The sequence below is a fragment of the Spermophilus citellus genome, assembly GCF_964194105.1.
Source record: "Spermophilus citellus genome assembly, chromosome: 2".
Taxonomy (NCBI): Eukaryota; Metazoa; Chordata; class Mammalia; order Rodentia; family Sciuridae; genus Spermophilus; species Spermophilus citellus.
In genome coordinates, this window is record NC_138183.1 from 4,384,337 (window position 1) to 4,404,658 (window position 20,322).

Genomic DNA, 20,322 nt, shown 5'->3' on the forward strand with positions numbered 1-20,322 from the left:
TGCCTGGCCGGCCCCCGGTTCAGTCTCGGGTTGGGGCTGTCCCCGGCAGGACTGTCGCAGCGCCCTCGCCCTGGGCGCGAGTCGCACCACGGGGTTCCTGCTCGAGCTCCCTGGCGTGAGCAACGGGGCGCCCCCGCGGGGTCACAGCGAGCCACCTGCGCCTCGGGGGCACCGGAACCGCGTGCACTGCCCATGGCGCTCGCCGTCTCCGGGGACTCGGGGTCTGCGTTCTGCACGGGTGACGCGTTTGGGTGAGGGCATGTTTTAGGTCTCCAGAGTAAGACCGAAGGTAAGGAAACGTTCCTTCGCCATCTGTATGGAGTATTAGTTAATAAATACTAGGTATTAAGGTGCTATAACAAACATGCTTTAGGTAAACATATTTTGATGTTAGAACTTTAAGTAAACATATTTTGCTGCAGTGCTAAGTAAACATGTTGATGTGACGAGTGCGAAGTGTGTTAGGTATGGATAAGGTAGTGAATAACAAATGATGTAAGGGGAAATTCCAGTAGGTGTAAACAAGTGTAAACAAGTGAGGTAATGCTGTAAATTAGATATAAATATTGGGCACGGAGGACAGGCAGTACCATCAAGGCCATCGATGCCGCCACCCGCCTGATGGTCCGTCCAGTCTCTGCTCCGCTGCCTGCTGTGTGAGGATCCTGAATAAACGAGGCATTGAAAGACATCTCCCAGAGTCGGTGTGTTCTGTCGCCGGGATTCTGGTTCGGGTAGGACACGGCCGGGGACCCGCCTGCGGTTGACCTCCGAAACCAAGGCCCCTCCAGCCTCGGGAGCTGCTCGCGACACCATCCTTATCACCACTCCCGAAACACCTGAGACACTAAAAGCAACCAGGAAACGGAAACGGCGGGAGGTGGGCGCCGAACCCGCCCTGGGCCGCGCTTGTGGGTAGCCGCCCCGCCCAGGGGCGTACCTGAGGGCGTGGCCCCAGGGCCAGCTTTCCAGTTCGCTTCGACGGGCCCCTCTGATTGGTCAAACTCCTGCGGCCCGGAAGTGACGTTCGCATCCGGCTGGGGCCTGCCCGCGGCGCCCCGCTGCTTGTCTTCCCACGCCCCGCCCCCTCGGCGCACCAAAACAAGCCAGCCGCGAGGGGGCGGGGCCTGCGGACGGTGGGCGCCGCTCAGGGGCGGAGTCTGCGCTCGCGGCGACTGCGGGTTGGGCGCCCCGCCGCGGGCCCGTACTTCCGTCCGCGGCCGACTGTTGGGCTCAGGCATGAAGGTGGGCCGGCGCCCGGTGTAGGGCCGAGCGCGGTGAGAAGGGCGGAGGGCACCGGGCTAGCAGGCCGGGCGTGCGTGAGCGCGCACGAGGTCCCCACGAGTAACCGTCGCGGCGCGCGAGGCCGAGGTGGGGGAGGGGCGGCGCTGCCCCTAGCGGGGTCGCGGCGCGCGGCGGGAGTGTCCCCGGAGGCCGGCCGGCCGCCCTTTGTGCCCTGCACGCCGGGCCCAGGCGCCGGGACGCCCGCCCGCGCTCCCGTGTGAGCGAGCTGTGGGCTTGGCGCTGCGCGGTGGCCCCGGACTGGGGGTTCTCCTCGCGGCTGTCCTGGACGCAGTCCCCGTCGGCTGGCTCCGGAGAGGGGGTTCGCCCGTAGGCCTGCCCGCCCGCCCCGCCTGCAGGAGACGCGGCGCTGACAGCGGCCACAGGGGCTCGGTTCCCTGGACTGTGTCCCGAAGGGAGCTGTGCCCGAGGTTGCACCGCCCGCGCGAAACGGACCGACCCCCAGGGGCAGAGAACCCGGAGGAGGGCGAGTTTGGTAAGTGGCAGTGCCGAGTTCCTGGAGAGCCTGGGATGGAGGTTACCAGCACTTGTTAATTTTGGGAATGTTTGCCCCAGTGCCTAGCTGGGCCCTGAGTTGGGACAGTGCCCTGAGGATCTACGGGTTAGAATTGGCAGTTCTACCCTTATTTCATTCATTGCTTGTGTGTCCTGTAGCCTGCCCGAGCTTCCTCTTCAGGTGGCCCACTCTGGAGGGTTGATGCAAGGCCCGCATAAGATATAGAAGCCACTTCTTAAGTTTACTTCTTTTTTAATTTCAGAAATGTTTTTTAGGGGGCCAAAGTCTGAATATATATGAATGCAAATCGTCACTCATTCACAGATAAGCCAAGCAGTCTCAACTGAGGAGCCCACCTCTGCAGGCTGTTTGCCAAGGTAATTATTATTATTTCTTTTAAACTATTAAGACTTTTTGTTTTTCAATCACAACATATACCCAGCACTGGAGGTAAATGTAAAGTATGGATATATATGGAGTAGGTCCTTGCCTTAACAGACTTTCATTTGCTGGTGGCTGGTGGAGGAAGCAGGTAAGTAAACAGAAGTTCACCCTGATAAGTGCAGTGATAGAAATTTGAACGGAGTCGTGAGGGAATAGAGAAGGAGGTCATCAAAGACAAACTGGAAGTGAGGTTTGGTCAGACCAGCCTCCCAGATGTGATGACACTGGGGATGCATTGCATCCTGGCGGTTCTCAAATCCAGGATTCTATCAGAATTGATAGTGGAGTACTTTAAAAATGAATCTGAATTTTATAAAAAAAGAATTTTTAAATTCCTGGAATTAACCAGGCAGAGGTGTGAAAGGTGAGTGTACAAGACAGATGGAATAGCTTCCATCAAATTATAGAATGTAAGCACCATGAGTTGTTTTAGGATGAGCAGGTGAAGAGAGAGAAGGTAGTGGCTAGAATGGTGCTGAAGCCAGGTAATGGAGGCCTGTGTATTGAACTCAACAGTTTGCATTTTGTCCCAGAACTGTGGAGGAGTCCTCTGTGCTTTTTTTTTTTTATTATTAAATATTTATTTTATACTTTTCAGTGGGACATAATATCTTTATTTTATTTTTATGTGGTCACAACATCTTTATTTTATTTTTATGTGGTGCTGAGGATCAAACCCAGCAACCTGCACATGCCAGGTGAGCATACTACTGCTTGAGCCACATCCCCAGCCCCCCTCTGTGCTTTTGAGATCTAGTTTGTCTTTTGGCTTCTGGCAACATTTTGGAGGAAGAATTGTTAGTGGATCAGACAAGAGGCGGAGAGATCATTTAGGCTTCATTAGTAATACGAGTAAATAGTGAAAATATGTTCAACTAAGGCAGTGGTGATGGCAGTGAGAAAAAATTACAGGTGGGGCTGGGGATGTGGCTCAAGCGGTAGCGCGCTCCTCTGGCATGCGTGCGGTCCGGGTTCGATCCTCAGCACCACATACAAACAAAGATGTTGTGTCCACCGATAACTAAAAAATAAATATTGAAAAATTCTCTCTCTCTCTCTCTCTCTCTCTCTCTCTCCCCCCCCCCCCCAATCACTCTCTCTTAAAAAAAAAAAAAAGAAAAAAAAATTACAGGTGTAGTTTAAGAAACTATAGACAGTGGAACTCAGGTGAGGATAAAGGCAGGAGAGTAAAGCTTTTGTTTTTAAACATTTATTTGTTTGTAGTATGGACCCAATACCTTTATTTATTTTTATGTGGTGCTGAGGATCGAACCCAGGGCCTTGCTCGTGCTAGGCAAGCGCTCTACTGCTGAGCCACAACCCCAGCCCCCAAGCTTTTTTTGTGTGTGTGTGTGTATGTTTAAAGATTTTTTTCTTTTATTGGCATATTATAGTTGTATGTGGTGGTGGGATTTGTTGTTACTTATTTATATATGATATAACAATATAATGTGGCCAATATTATTCTCCCTTGTCTCCTCTTCTTCCCTCCCTCTGGTCCCTTTTCTGTACTCTACTGATCTCCCTTAGATATTCATGAGATCTACCTCCACCGTTCTTTTCCTTTTTCCTGTCTACCTTCCTTATAGGACAGCAATCCTTGACTTTCTAAGTTTGGCTTATTTTGCTTAGCATAATTTTCTCATTTTCCTGCAAATGACATTATTTTTACTTATGGCTGAATAAAACTCCATTTTATATATATGCACTACATTTTCTTTACCATTCATCCACTGATGGACATTGTAGGTTAATTTTTAGGTTACTGGTTTGAAAACTGAATGGATGGTATTGCAGTCAGTATAAGGAATACAGGACAAAGTATAACAAATTTAAGCTAAGAATTTTGTTTTGTTCAGGTCATATTTTCTTTGAGGTGACTGTCAGTCCTGTAAGTAGAGATACACTGTAGTTGGGTATTGAATATATCTTGACTTCTGGGCTAGTCTGTCATTATTAAGTAGTTGAAACCTACTTATGCATTGCATTCATAGTTTTTCTTTCTTTTTCTTTTTTTTTTTTTTTGAGAGAGAGAGAGAATTTTTTTTTTTTTTTTTTAATATTTGTTTTTTAGTTTTCGGCGGACACAACATTGTTGTTTGTATATGGTGCTGAGGATCAAACCCGGGCTGTACACATGCCAGGTGAGCGCGCTACCGCTTGAGCCACATCCCCAGCCCCGCGTTCATAGTTTTTCTTTTTTTTTTTTTTTTTTTAAGAGAGAGTGAGAGAAGAGAGAGAGAGAGAGAGAATTTTTAATATTTATTTTTTAGTTCTCGGTGGACACAGCATCTTTGTTGGTATGTGGTGCTGAGGATCGAACCCGGGCCGCACGCATGCCAGGTGAGCGCGCTACCGCTTGAGCCACATCCCCAGCCCGCATTCATAGTTTTTCAAGCGTTGAAGATGTAGCTCTTATCTAGCGTGTGCAAGGCCCTGGGTTTGATACCTAGTGTCTCTCTCTCTTTTTTTTTTTTTAAAGCTGGGTAAGGTGCTTGTGGCCCAGCCACTCAGAAGGCTGAAGCAAGAGGATTGATTACTTGAGCCCAGTAGTTCAAGACTGCCAGCCTGAGCAACATACTGAGACCACCATCTAAAAAAAAAAAAAAGACATTTTTAGGTTTGGAGAAGCTTCAGTGCAGGTAGTAGTTAAAACAGTGGTTTGAGTAAGGCCACCCAGAAAAAGTATTGAATGCAGAGATTAGAAGGCTCAAACCTTTGGAGATTCGTATTAGGAAGGGAAGCAGAAGGAATTTGGTAGACCTAGTGTCAGGAAAATGGTATGTCAGCATGGCTAAGGAATGCATGGCCAGCATTTTTTTATACAGTTAGAGTCAAGTAACGAGCCCATTGAATTGGGTACCCAATAGAGTGATTGTTGGACTTTGTAGAAACGTTCCGTTGGTGAAGGGTGAAGCTAGAATTGAAAGGAGCTGAAGAAGTGGGAGATGGTGATTTAAATTACTTTTTTTTTTTTTTTTTTTTTTTAAAGAGAGAGTGAGAGAGGAGAGAGAGAGAGAAAGAGAGAGAATTTTTAACATTTATTTTTTAGTTCTCGGCGGACACAACATCCTTGTTGGTATGTGGTGCTGAGGATCGAACCCGGGCCGCACGCATGCCAGGCGAGCGTGCTACCGCTTGAGCCACATCCCCAGCCCTTAAATTACTTTTTTTAAAAAAAAATTATTTTTTAGTATAGTTGGATACAGTGCAGGGTCTTTATTTTGATTTATATGGTGCTGAGAATCGAACCCAGTGCTTCGCGTATGCTAGGCGCGTGCTCTACCTCTGAGCCACGACTCCAGCCCACAGATTTAAATTACTTTTTAAAGGTGTTTAACTGGGTAGAGTAGAAGAAAGAGATTGTTGTTTAAATTTCTGGCTAGTTAATTTTGAGGAATGATATTCCAAGGATGAGTCTGGGGAAAGGTATAGCCATACCTCTGGTGAAGCACCCTGCATTTTCTTTTTTTTTTTAAAGAGAGAGTGAGAGAGGAGAGAGAGAGAGAGAATTTTTAATATTTATTTTTTAGTTCTCGGCGGACACAACATCTTTGTTGGTATGTGGTGCTGAGGATCGAACCCGGGCCGCACGCATGCCAGGCGAGCGCGCTACGACTTGAGCCACATCCCCAGCCCCAGCACCCTGCATTTTTGACACATCAACTCTCTTTTTGGTTGATGCTCAGAAAGTGGCTTTTACTTCTCTTCTGAATCCCCGGTATTATCTATATCCCCTCCACTCCGTTTATGGTTTGGTAATGATTTCAAGCAGTAGCAGTTCAGTGAGAATAAAACACACTTCAGGAAGCACTGTGTTCTGCAGAGTTTTACAGGATTCATAGTCATTTATGAGCAAAATTTTTTCTTAAAAGATAAAGTACACCTTAATGAGATTTCTTAGGTTTAGCCATTGGACCAGGATGATTTTAGATTTGGGGCCGTAGCCAAGGTGGCATGTTATTGATAATGCTCTACAGCAGTGTTCTTTCTGTATTCTATTCCATGGCATTTACCTGTTCTGTGGCAGTGACTCCCATCTACTTTGAGAAAATTTGATCTTTTTTTTTTTTTTTTTTTTTGAAAGGAGTAGGATTTATTCAAGCACAAAGAAAATAGGCAGAGCTCCCAAAAGCACCTGACAGTAGGTTGCTCTACTCTTCCTTTTTTTTTAATATTTATTTTTTTTAGCTGTAGTTGGACGAAATACCTTTATTTTTATTTTTATTTATTTTTATGTGGTGCAGAGGATTGAACCCAGGACCTCATACGTGTGAAGTGAGCGCTCTACCGCTGAGTCTACTCTTCCTTTTTGAGATGAATGAGGAAGTAGGCTAATTTTCTCAATAGATTTCTTTTTTTTTAAATACTTTATTAGGGGGCTGGGGATGTGGCTCAAGTCATAGCGAGCTCGCCTGGCATGCGTGTGGCCCGGGTTCGATCCTCAGCACCACATACCAACAAAGATGTTGTGTCCGCCGAAAAACTAAAAAATAAATATTAAAATTAAAAAAAAATAAATTAAAAAAACAAATTAAAAAAAAACTTTATTAGTTGTTGGTGGACCTTTATTTATATATGGTGCTGAGAATTGAACCCAGTGCCTCACACATGCTAGGGAAGTACTCTGCCCCTGAGCCACAGCCCCTCAATAGATTTCTTTAGTTTTCTGCTCTGTTGATTATGTTAAAGTACACATTTTATTTCCAGTAAATCCCTTCAGGTTTTTAAAGTTTAAAGTGACTATAATCTTGTGTGGGAGTAGTACTGGGATTGAAACTGGGGTGCTCATACCACTCCTTTTTTACAACTTTTTCTTTTGAGAGAGTGAGGCTAAGCTGCTGCAGAGGTTGACCTCAAAATGGGATCCACTTGCCTCAGCCTCCCCCCACTTTTTTTTTTTTTTTAAATAACTATCAGGGTTTGAACTCGGGTATTCTGCTACTGAGCCACATCCAGCCCTGTTTTGTATTTTATTAGAGACAGGGTCTCACTGAGTTGCTTAGCACCTTGGTAAATTGCTGAGAATGGTTTTGAACTCACTATCCTCCTGTCTCAGCCTCTGGAGGCACTGGGATTACAGGTATGTGCCACCGTGCCTAGCTCAGCCTCCCATTTTGCTTGGATTTCAGGCTTGTGCCAGTGGTGCCAGCCAACTGTAATCTTTTTATCTGCCAAAGTCATGCTTGAAACAATCTCTGTGAAGTTTCACTTTCTATTCTTGTTAGCTTACTTCCCCACATGGAGTATCACCTGAAAACCAGTTTCTGCAAGATTGTAAACATCCTAGTATTATGATGATGTCTTTTCAGATATAAGAATTTTTTGTTTAAATTAAATTATTGTATTTTGGTATTCCCTAGTCTGCAGTTTCCTTGTGAAAGGTAGGTATTAATTAAATGTAAATTAGAGTTAGTGTCAGGAACAGGCAGGACTTTGCCTCTGAACTTACATACTATTCTTTTTTTCTGTGTAACTAATTTTATACTTTTGTTCCATTCTTTGGTCAGCTTCTAATTAAAGACTTAGTGAAATTGAACTCCAAAATAAGTTTTGACATTTTTTGAAATCTTATTTTCAGTGTACTTACATGATGAAAGCCACCCTAAATTCCTTTCAGAAGCATGAGTAAAAGTAATCTTTTTTCTTTTTTTGGTGGTACTGGAGGTCAAATCCAGGACTTTGCAGATGCTAAGCAAGTGTTCTACCACTGAACTGCATCCTCAGTCCAGTAAAAGTAATATTTAGTAAAGTTTAAAAATCATTTTACAAGACAGATACATGTATTTGGTTATATTTATGCACTTATAATTATTAAATCACGGGTTAAAGAGAAATTGGGGAGTTTTAAAAAGCCTTATGTTGAGAGCCACAGCCCAGTTGGATGATGATGATTAAATTAAGCTGTGTATAATTGCTGTGACTGGATAATGCTGGATTGAAACAGGCTGTGTATTCAGTTGTAGATAGACCCCTGCTGTCCTGCAATAGGGATAGACTCCTGCTGCCTGCTGGTGGAGTTCTGGTTGGTGTGTGGTGTTCCTAGAAGGGCTGAGTGGGTGGCCTTTGCTGGAGTTTGGGCAATAAAGGAGTTCCTATTTGAACCTACAAGTCCCTTGTGGCGGCTCGGTTATTTTGTGCCCAGCCAGACTGTGGCAGCCTTAGAAGAAAAGTATAGTTTCTTTCAAAACTTCATCAATTTCCCATTAGCAGAGACTTTGTTACTCTGAATTTTATGGTGATACTTATTCAAAAGCCTTGCTTTGCCAAATTTTTATTTTCAAACATTCAGTGACTTTGCTTAAGTTTCCTGTTTGTCTCTTCTTCCCTTCTTAAGACGTTTTTTTCTAATTTTCTCTTTTGTGAATTCTAATATCATCAATAGCTTGTCTTTCTTTATGTGCTGTATGTATATACACAAAAAATGCAGAGCCTTTTTACATGCCACTAATCAGTTTTCGTTATCTTTAGAGTGATTCCACCCTGAAGAGAATACACAGGTTATGGTTGGGTCCATTCTGTTTAAGAAAGGAACTTAGTTCACAATTGGGTTTGCCCCGGCCCTCCCAATTTGGCTGATATTTTTCTACAGGAAAATTAACTTGAGGTCAGTTTTTTTTTTTTTTTTTGGTAACAAGAATTGAACTTAGTGTGACTACTAAGCCACATCCCCAGCCCTATTTTGTATTTTATTTAGAGACAGGGTCTCACTGAGTTATTTAGCGCCTGGCTTTTGCTGAGGCTGGCTTTGAACTAGCAATCCTTCTGCCTCAGCTTCCCAAGATGCTGGGATTACAGGTGTGCACCACTGTGCCTGGCTGAGGTCAGATTTTTTTTTTTTAATATTTATTTTTTAAGTTTTAGGTGGACACAATATCTTTATTTTACATTTATGTGGTGCTGAGGATCGAACCCAATGCCTCTTGCATGCTAGGCATAGTCAATTTGGGTTTGTCTGTTTTTCTCATTACTGGATTGGAATCAGGATCATTGGGGAGCATACCAGAGAGTTGAAGTTCCTTGTTAGGGGTGTTAACATGACTCCTTCCTCTGGATGAGGAAGGTTGGTCTTGATCCCTTCCTTAAGGTTGTGATTGTCAGGTGTCTTCATTATAAAAGTGCTGGGTTTTGCCCTTTCCAATTTCTGTTTTTTGGAGGTGATTGACTAAAATTCCAGTTCATACTCAGGTGGGATAAGGGTTACGCTTCACCTGTTGCAACCATGGATATCATATGTATTATTTGCATTTTTATACAAGGAAGATGTGTACTTTCACTTAAGTTTGTTGATTCATTCAGTCACTTATTTGTATCAGTATAGATGAATTTGTACTCATTTATTCTTTGGGTTATAATCCAGTATTACATTATTTTGTTCAAATTGTTTCAGCTTTAGCCATGGAAAACTCTTTTTAAGTTTGACTCTTTGGCTTTACAAAATCCTCTGGATTTACTTTGCATTTTCCCTACTGTAACCTATTTATTTATTTAAGGTATTATCACTGTATACATTTCTTTTTTATTTGGCCATAATACACTGTTTCCTAACAGTGGGATTTCTGTTAGCTTTTATATGCATTTAGTTATAGGGATAAAACCATAGTGTCTTAGCTTATTTTGGTGGTACTTCATTGGATTTGGAGATCTCTTTGGATTCTGGTATCCTTCCTATTTACTGAACCTGTTTCATGCCATCTGCAATTCTGACAGGACCCGCCTTATGTATCTTCATTCAAACCTTTGACATATTTGGTTCTTGAGATTTCCTCTTCCTTCCTGGTATTATTTGGCTCTTTGCTCTTTTTGAGATTGCTAAGATTTGGATGATTATTTTAATCCTTTTTTTTTTTTTTTTTAAGAGAGTGAGGAAAGAGAGAGAGAGGGAGGGAGGGAGAGAGAATTTTTTAATATTTATTCTTTAGATTTCGGCGGACACAACATCTTTGTTTGTATGTGGTGCTGAGGATTGAACCCGGGCCGCACGCATGCCAGGCGAGCGCGCTACCGCTTGAGCCACATCCCCAGACCGATTATTTTAATCCTTTAACTTTTAAGTTTGATTGGTGAAGGCTGTGATGGTATATTAAAAAAAAGTTGAAGAGGCTCAAAAACCAACATTAAAGTTAGCAGCAGTAGGTTGCTAGCATTTATAAGAATTTATAGCATATTGAAGAATAATGAGTATGGGCAACAATTAATATATATGTATATATATGTAAATTCACGTATATATCCTTTCTGAACAAGAGAAAGATCTTTTGTTTATATGTATTTTTGTTATTAGTATAGGTTTAGATCCATGGGTTTTTGTTTCCAGAGATTTCTAGAATAGGGCTTCTGGAAATATGAAAGGTTTCTTGATCTTTTGCTTTGCCTCCCATAAATTACTAGGCTACTCCAAAATTTGTACTTTGAAAAAACATTGGTGAGTATGGCCTCTGTATTTTTCATCAGAGTTATATCTGTAGCACAACTGTACATTGCCTTATGATATTTAAAGTTACTACCAAAGTGCTTTCAGTTTTTTGTAGGTTTTTTTTTTGTGTGTGTGTGTGTGATGCTCGGAATCGAACCCAGAGCATCGAGTATGCTAGGTGAGCATTTTACCACTGCTGTGTCCCCTGCCCTGCTTTTGGATTTTTGAGTTAGTTGGTTCAGTAATAAGGTGATCAGCAGACTGTTCTAGCAGTGGAGGCACATTTTAAGTTCAAAACTTGGTTCTTAGGTAGGATGGATACCCATTTTCCATAATAGATAAGTCTGAAGTGTTATTTAAATTTGTAAATGTCTCCTTTCTTGGGTATAGGTACAGAATGAGCACATGTTGTTGGTGTACGCCAGGTGGTATTTCCACCATTGACTTCCTCAAGTGCTATGCATCCAAGACCCTAACCAGTGAATTCCAGACAGCTGATGAAGACCTCTGCTACTGCTTAGAATGTGTAGCTGAATACCACAAAGCAAGAGATGAATTGCCATCCCTGCATAAGGTAATTTACATGAGATAGGCATTGATTTTCAGAGCTAATAATAAAGAAGAGAATAAATTTGAACTCTGTCAGAAGCATTCAGGGAAATGATGGGAGTTTAAAATTTAAAAGCTAATGTACCTTGGTAGTACCTAGCTTACTAGTTGGTATGTAGCAGGTACTGATAAATACTTACCACTGATGGAATTGAATTGGAATCTAAAACAGAATTTTTTATAATTCATCACTTGTCAAGTTGATGTGACATAATTTTATAAAATGAAGTCGTGTGGAATATTTTTTTTATGTCAATGTATTTTTCGGTGCTATCTTCATGTATTGGAATGACTTGACTTTTTTAATTGGTAATCATTCTTTTTCTTTTTTTATGGGTAGATGGTTACAGATCTCTGAAGGCGAGCATTTGGTTTATTATATTTATTTGATGAAAAGAACATAGAGCTGTGTACAGTATATGATGGTGGGATAATTAGTTATGAATCTGTTGAGAGACTTGCATTTTATAAAGTTTGCTAATTATGAAGCAGCCCACTTTCTTCATGCTGAAGCTGATGCTCTAAGGTAGGCAGCTATGGCTGGAACATGGAAGGAAAGATAGAGACGGCCTTGCTCCTGCCCTTTGAGTAGAACATGGTGGATAGGGTTGCTGGGATACTTTTAGCAAAACTGCAGGAGAGGTGTTTGAACATCTCATACTTCATGTACTCATATCTCATAAGCATGGCCATGTTGAGAAGCTGTTTCCCTTAAATTAATGTAGGCATACCTCCTTTGGCTTGTTGCTTTATTGTGCTTCACAGATGCTGGTTTTCTTTCTTTTCTTTCTTTCTTTTTTTTTTTTTTTTTTAACAAATTGAAAGTTTATGGCAACCCTGCTTTGAGCAAGTCTACCAGTTTCATTTTGCAACCCCAGTGCACTCACTTTGTGTCTCTGTCACATTTTGGTAATTCTCGCCATACTTCCAACTTTTTAATTATTTCTGTTATGGTTATCTGTGGTCATTGGTTTTTGATGATTGTTGTAGGGTGCCGTGAACTATGCTTATATGAGACAGAACTTAATCAGTAAGCCTTGTATGTATTCTGTATGTATGCTTTACTGACTGGCCATTTCCCATTTCTTTCCCTTTCCTTGGGCTGCCTTAGTCCCTGAATGACAATAGTATTGAAATTAAGGCAAGTAATAACTGTATAATGATGCCTAAGTGTCTAAGTGAAAGAAAGAGTAACATGTCCATCACTTTAAATCAAAATCTAGAAAAGATAAGATAAATCTAGAAAAGACAAGATAAATCTAGAAAAGATAAGCTTAGGAAGGCATGTCAAAAGCTATGCCTCTAGCAGGGCCCTGTGGCACCCATCTTTGATCCTAGTGACTTAGGAGACTGAGGCAGGAGGATTACAAGTTTGAGGCTAGCCTCAGCAATTTAGAAAGGCCCTAAGTAACTTGATGAGACCCTATCTAAAAAAGACAAAGGGCTAAGGAGTAGCTCAGTGGTAAAATTCCCCTGGGTTAAAACCCCAGTTCTAAAAGAAAATAAAAGCCATTCTCTTGTGCCAAAAAGCCAAGTTGTAAATGCAAAGTTCTTGAAGAAAGTTAAAAATGCTATTCCAGTGAACATGTGAATGACAAAGTGAACAGCCTTATCACTGATACAGAGAAAGTTTCATTGGTCTGAAGGGAATATCAAACCAGCCACAACGTTCTCTTAAGCCAAAGCCTAATCCAGAGCAAAGCCCTCTCTTTAGTTCTGCAAGACTGAAAGGTGAGGAAGCTGCAGAAGAAAAGTGAAGCTAGCAGAGGTTGGTTAAAGAGGTTTAAGGAGAGAAGCTATCTGCCTAATGGAAGTACAGGGTGAAGCGCCAGTTGCCCAGAGGATCTCCTGACATGGTTGACAAATATGGCTTCACTGCACAGATTTTCAGTGTAACAGAAATAACCTTATATTGGAAGAAGATACCAGCCAGTGTTTTTATAACTGGAGAGAAGGTAGTGCCTGGCTTTAAAGCCTCAAAAAATAGGCCGACTTGGGGCTGGGGATGTGGCTCAAGCGGTAGTGCGCTCGCCTGGCGTGCGTGCGGCCCGGGTTCGATCCTCAGCACCACATATAAACAGAGATGTTGTGTCCGCTGAAAACTGAAAAATAAATATTAAAAAATTCTCTCTCTCATCTCATCTCATCTCTCTCTCTTTAAAAAAAAAAAAAAAAACAAACAGTCTGACTGTTGTATTAAGGGCTAATGTGGCTGGTGATTTAAGGTTGAAATCAATATTTACTTACCATTCTGGAAAAACCCTAGGGTTCTTAAGAATTATACCAGATAGACTCTGCCTGTGCTTTATATTTTATTTTTATTTTTTCATTTTTTTGGTACTGGGGATCAAACTAAGGGGTGCTTTACCAATGAGCTCCCATCCCAGCCCTTTTTATTTTTTATTTTGAGACAGGGTCTTGCTAAGTTGCTTGGGGCCTCTCTATGTTGCTGAGGCTGGCCTTGAATTTGGAATCCTCCTGCCTCAGCCTCCTGAGTTGCCGGGATTATGGGTATGTGCCACCATGCCTGATCTGCCTGTGTTTTAAGGAGGTTTAAGGAAAGAAGCCATCTCCATAATATAAGTGCAAGGTGAAGCAGCTAGTTGCCCAGAAGATTTAGGTAACATGGTTGATCAAGGTGGCTTCACTGAACAGATTTTCAGTATAGCAGAAATAACTTTGTATTGGAAGAAAATACCAGGAAGAAGATACCGGAAAGCTTCACAGCAAAGCCTTCTCTACAAAGCTGGATGATGGTACATTTTTTTTACACACTGGTTTATTAAATATTTTAAGCTCACTGGTTATGCATAGTAAGATGGATTCCTTTCAAAATATTACTGCTCATTGACAATACAGCTGTACAAGATTTATGTTTTCTTTTTATGGTACTTGGGATTGAACCTAGGGGTGTTGTATCATTCCCAGCCCTTTTTCAAATTATTTAAAAATCTTGAGACAGATTCTCACTAAATAATTCAGGCTGGCCTTGAGCTTGTGATCCCCCCGCCTCAGCCTCCTTAGTTGCTGGGATTACAGGCATAAAACCACCACACCTGGCAAGATCAATGTTTTCATGCCTACTAACTCAACATCCGTTTGGTCATTTCCTCTGCTAGATCTGGGCAAAGTAAATTGTAAACCTGGAAAGGATTCCCCATTCTAAATATAATTAAAAGCATTCATGGGAAGAGGTTAATAAAAGCTGTGTGTGGTGGTACATACCCAGAATCCCAGCTACCGGAAGGCTGAAGTTAGGAAGATCACCAGTATAAGGCCAGCCTTGCCTTTCTCCAAAAATTAATGTCAACACTAACAGGAGTTTGGGAGAAATTGATTCCAACTCTCATGGATGACTTTGAGGAGTTCAAGACCTTAGTGGAATAACTAACTACAGATGGGGTGGAACTAGCAGGAAAACTGGAGCCTCAAGATATGGAATTGCTTCAGTCTCCTGATGAAACTTGAATGGATGAGGTGTCGCTTCTTACTGATGAGCAAAGAAAGTAGTTTTCTTGAGATGGAGTCTACTCCAGGTGAAGATAACCTCGGATATTGTTGAATGACAACCAGGGATTTAGAATATTACATAAACTTAGTTGATAAAGCACTGCAGGGCTTGGTAGAATTGACTCCTCTATTTTGAAAGAAGGACTGTAGATAAAATGCCATCTGGTAGCATCTTGCTCTAGAGAAATCTTACATGAAAGTAAGAGCTAACTTCATCACTGAGAAATTGCCATAGTCTCCCACCTTTGAGTAGCTACCACCCTGATGGTGAGCAGCCATCCACATTAAGACTGTCAGCAGCAGATTGCGGCTCCTTGAAGGCTCAGATGATCCTTAGCACTTTTAAGCAGTAAAGCATTTTTAAATTAAGGTACTTATATTGCTTTTTTTTTACACATATTGCTGCTTTGTAGACTATGGTATAGTGTAAACAACTTTTACATGCACTGGGAAATCAAGAATTAATGTGATTAACTTGATTGCAGTATTCACTGTATTGCAGTGGTCTGGAACCAAAGCTGCAGTGTCTCAGGCATGTCTGTGTAATGGCTAGTACTTTAAACTTCTGAATTTGTATACTGAAGAAAAGGTTTTTCTAGAATGATCACCCTTGTAGCGTATTTTGTTGATATAAAATACACTGTCCATTTTTCTCTTCCTGTAGGTCTTATGGGAATTAGAAACTTTACGTCTCATAAATCACTTTGAAAAATCCATGAAGGCAGAAATTGGAGATTATGTTGACTTGTATATAGTAGACAATGGAGAGGCACAGCCGTTGGACTTCACTGGCCAAGACTTTGAAAATAAACTTCGAGTTCCTCTACTGGAAATATTGAAATATCCTTATCTGCTTCTACATGAGCGTGTTAGTGAGTATCTTGGGTGTTTCTCAACTTACATGTTTTATTATTTAAAAAATTAGCCTGGGGATATAACTCGGTGCTGATCTAGTATATGTGAGGCCTTGGGTTCTGTCTTGCGTGCTCGCGCGCTCTCTCTCTCTCTCTCTCTCTCTCTCTCTCTCTCACACACACACACACACACACACACACTCTGTAAGAAGAGTGAACACCAGATACTTGCCATATAAATACTATAGGTAAGGTTTTGCTGAATTTGTTTTGTCACATACCTACTCATTCAGTTAATGTTTATTGACATAATTTATCTATAGCAGGGTTCTCAGCCTTGGCATTACTGACATTTTGGACCAGATAATTCTTCATTGTGGGGGACTGTGTTATTCATTGTGGGATGTACAGCAGCGTTCCTGGCTACTGTGTACTATGCCAGTGGCTTCCTCTTCCCCACTATGCTTTGTGACAATCCAGAATGTCTCCGGGCATTGCTGAATGTCCCTTGGGGAAAGGGATGAGAGCACAATCCCTGTGTGTGAAAGCCATTGGTCCGCAGTGATTTTCACTGATCTCCATGGCATCGCATGTTGTGGTTGTCTAGACTTTGGTCCTTCCTTCCTTCCTTCCTTCCTTCTTTCCTTCTTTCCTTCTTTCCTTCCTTCCGTTGTAGAAGGACACAGTACCTTTATTTTTATGTGGTGCTGAGGATTGAACGCAGTGACTTACATGTGCTAGGTAAGCACTCTACCATTGAGCCGCCAACCCCAGCCCTCAGTATTTCTTTTCTTTCTTTCTTTCTTTATTTTTTTAGTTTTAGGTGAACACAATATCTTTATTTTATTTCTATGTGGTTCTGAGAATCAAACTCAGTGCCTCACACATGCTAGGCGAGCACTCTACCACTTGAGCCACATCCCCAGCTCCTCAGTATTTCTTAATATAGATCTCTTCAAAGACATCTTCATCTATTAAATGTAATAAATTAAGAATACTTTTAAGGCATCTTACATCTCATCCACATTCATATTTTCTCAGTAGTCGCAAAAATGTAGGATTTTGTCTCTTGTTTAAATCAAGAGTCCTGTCAGGGACTATGTATTGAATTTGGTTTGTATAATTCATGTACAAACCATGTACCTGTATGTTTGTACAGGTACAAAAACATATCCTTGTTTTTTTTTTTTTTTTGTTTGTTTGTTTTTGGTATCAGGGATTGGACTTGGGGTGCTTAACTACTGAGCCACATCCCCAGCCCTTTTTTATATTATATTTGGGGACAGGGCCTTGCTAATTTGCTGAGGCTAGCTTTGAATTCACGATCCTGTTTCCTCAGCCTCCTGTGCCACTGGGATTACAGGAATGTACCACCTTGTCTAGTTATTTTTTTCCCTACTAGGTGTTTGACTTGTTAAAGAGACTATCTAGTTGACCTGTGGAAAAACAGTTTGGATTTTTCTTATTTTTAACTTGGGTCTCTATTCTTTGTACTATAATAAAGTGAAAATTAGACCTAAAGATTTAATTGGAGGAACAAATTCTAAGTCAATAAATTCAAAGTGATTAGATTCAACAATTCTAACAGGGCATTTTAAAAACATTTATTAAATAACAACATTCAGAAAAGTATATCTCATGAGTTTTTACATTTATGTAGCCAGTATTTAGATCAAGAAACAAAACATTATCAACATGCGTTGAACTCTTTTTCTAGTCATCATCCCTCTTTCCCATCCCAACTAATGTTACTAATACTCTTTGAAGCTTAAAACACTAAAGTTAGTTGATCTATAGGGTAATTGATAATTCATAATTCATAAATAGCCATTTGGGGAAAAAGCTGACTCATTCTTCACTCCTAAATAAAGCCCAGCTAGGTCAAAATGTAAAATGCAAATGGAATTGACCAGCTCTATAACCATACTTCTCAAAAATACCCTGTGGAGATAATTGTCAAGTGTAGAAATATATAGAGAGAGGTATATGTATTCTGGTAAAGAGTATGCTAAGAACATACCGTGATCACGTGAGTAGGCATATATCATGAATATTGTTCTTCCATTTACATTGTAAGCATTTGTATACCTCAATTAAAGTCGGGGGCAACTGACAACTTTTCATGTACTTAACATTAACAACTAAGGAGTCAGATTTAGGGACTCTTAAAATGTTGATAAGACTTATATTTTTATTTTCTGCCTCCTTTTTCCTATTTAGATGAATTATGTGTTGAAGCACTTTGTCAAATGGAACAAGCCAATTGCTCCTTTCAGGTTTTTGAGAAACATCCAGGGATCTATTTATTTTTGGTCCATCCCAATGAAACGGTGAGTAGGAATGTTAGGCAATAGAAGGATATATTTTATTTATGTACAAACAGATAGCTTTCATGGAGGCTTGCTTTTGTTTGATTTTGCACTAGAGATATAACCCAGGGCCTCAGGTATGCTGGGCAAGTGTGCTTTACCTCAGGGTGCTATGTCTCCAGCCGCATAGTGGGTTAGTGGAGGTTTTTGGTATCCATTTTAAGATATTTGCTAAAATATTTTTAAATTTTTATATTTTATATTATTAAAGCTATGAAAAAGGTAGTATGATAGGTGATACTTGAACTTAAAAGTGAAGTAAGGGAATAATTTTGATTGTCTTTTAATATGTCAGTTGAATTAATGAAGAAGGACTCCTCTCATTTCTTACTTACCCAACTCCAAAACCATTGAAATACTAGTTTAAATATTTGAAAAAATTATTTTGCTTATAGATTAAAAAGTGGGGCAGGGAAGGGCTGGGAAATTCTTAGGTGCCAGAAACAAAGAAGAACGTGAAAGTCAAAACAATGAGCAGGAACAGATGGAGAGAGCAACATTGAAGCATTGAAACCTGACATGGACTTCTGGTTGAGGTTTGGGCTTTTATCACCCTATAGTGAGGCGGTCTGTGCTGCTGGTCCTCACACTTAGAACTGAGTTACTGCACCAAGCCATCCAATAGCCATGAGAGGCTGCTCTGACAAAGTTAGGCAAAGAACAAAGGGCTCGTTTTCCCCAGCTGAGAAAGAGCATGGTCTGGGATCTCCAGTCCAGGTGGTCTTGAATTTCAGTTTCTTGTGCCAAACACAACAATGATAGGAAAAGTAAAAAATGAGGACATTAAAAAAAATATAGTCACAATTCTTACAAGTTAACTGTTTCTGTGGTCCAGCAAAGGAAGAGAAGAAGCCCAAAGTAATAAATGGGTAGAATCTTGTAGGCCTGCGTGGCTGTAGGTAGCTTGGGGCTCAGCTTTTGCAGTATCACAGAAATTAAAAGTGCACTCCAGGCAAGACAAAGAACCAGGCCAAGTTCTGTGTCTAGAACAAGACAGGTGGGGTTCCTCTGTGAAAGAAGGCTGACAGAGTACCAAGGTCTAACTACAGAGGAAGCAGGTTTTGGTAGTAAGCTTTTTATCACTATAATAGCTGAGATAATCAACTATAAGGAGGAAAGTGTTATTTTGTCTTAATTTTGGAAGTTTTAGTCAATGATCAGTTGGCACCATTACTTTGGGCCTATAGCAGCACATCATGGCAGGAGTGCATGGTGGATCAGAACAGTTCTCATGGCCAAGGACTGAAAGAGAAAGGAAGGAACTGGGAGTCCCATAATGCCCTCTGAGGGTGTGCTCCCAGTGACCTGAAGACCTTCTGCTAGGCGCCACTTCTTAAAGGTTCTGTCATCTTCCAATAGAGCTAAGCTAAGGACCAAGCCTTTTTTTTTTTTTTTTTTTTTTAATATGTATTTTTTGGTTAGACAAAACCTTTATTTTGTTTATTTATTTATTTTTATGTGGTATTGAGGATCGAACCCAGGGCCTCGTGCATGCTAGGTGAGCGCTTTACTACTGAGCCACAACCCCAGCCCAGGACCAAGCTTTTAACATGGGCTTTTGGGGACATTTCAGATGCAAACTATAGCACAGGTCTCAACTCATAATCAGATTCTGGGCCAAGCACTTGCAGGCTTGGTGGCTGAGTCTACATTGTGTCTTGTGTAAACCAAAGTCAGGGAGCCCTGACCTGCCGACAGTAGACTGAGTTCTGGAGTAGGACTCTGCGGGTTAGATAGAGATAATCCCAACTTTATAGTTAGGAAATTGTATGGAAGGAGTAGTGGAGGAATGTGGAATCCCTCCCTGTAGGATGAGCTTGCAAACCAGTTCCCTGAATAACACATGAAGAACATGATTGTTAAGCTGTATTGCTCAGACCAGTTCTGTTGGCCCTTCCACTGAGGTCAGCTCTGGAGGACATCTGTTGTGAATGGTGTGAGAGCTGTGTAGGAGATAGCTGTATTACAGTTTGGATCTAGGATGTTCCTTGAAGACCTTTGCCTGTTAAAGGTGTGGTACCCAGTGCAGCAGTGTTCAGAGGTGGGCCTTGGAAAGTGACTGGAACATGAGTGCTTCAACCCCATCAGTGAATTAATGATGTGAAGGCATTATTGGGAGCTGTGGGTCTTTGTGGGTGAGCCCTTGAGGACTGTATCTTAATCTGTGTCCCTGCCCCCCCCCCCCCTTTCCTGGTTGGTGTGAGCTGAGTAACTTTCATCTATCATGATGCTCTGCCTCTCCTCGGGCTCAAAGCAATGGAGCCAGCCCACTTAGGACTGAAACTTCTGAAACTTTAAGTTGTTATTGTCAGGAATTTGGTC

At 41.5% G+C, this 20,322-nt stretch overlaps 1 protein-coding gene across 6 annotated transcripts in view; it reads left to right on the forward strand.

Annotated features, from left to right (window-relative positions):
- The first annotated feature begins 1,150 nt into the window (after window positions 1–1,150).
- SETX (senataxin) overlaps window positions 1,151–20,322 on the forward strand; it is an 84,861-nt gene continuing 65,689 nt past the window's right edge. Inside the window, exons 1-5 of one of the 6 annotated variants that reach the window (XM_081279654.1) lie at window positions 1,151–1,777; window positions 2,061–2,175; window positions 11,049–11,232; window positions 15,442–15,649; window positions 17,852–17,961. In XM_081279654.1, coding sequence (XP_081135780.1) covers window positions 2,099–2,175; window positions 11,049–11,232; window positions 15,442–15,649; window positions 17,852–17,961 — 579 coding nt within the window. In that variant the 5' untranslated portion in view covers window positions 1,151–1,777; window positions 2,061–2,098. Of the gene's footprint in view, window positions 1,778–2,060; window positions 2,176–2,911; window positions 2,941–11,048; window positions 11,233–15,441; window positions 15,650–17,851; window positions 17,962–20,322 lie in introns of those variants that run through there. The other 5 variants (XM_081279649.1, XM_081279650.1, XM_081279651.1 and 2 more) reach the window with 5 other exon arrangements.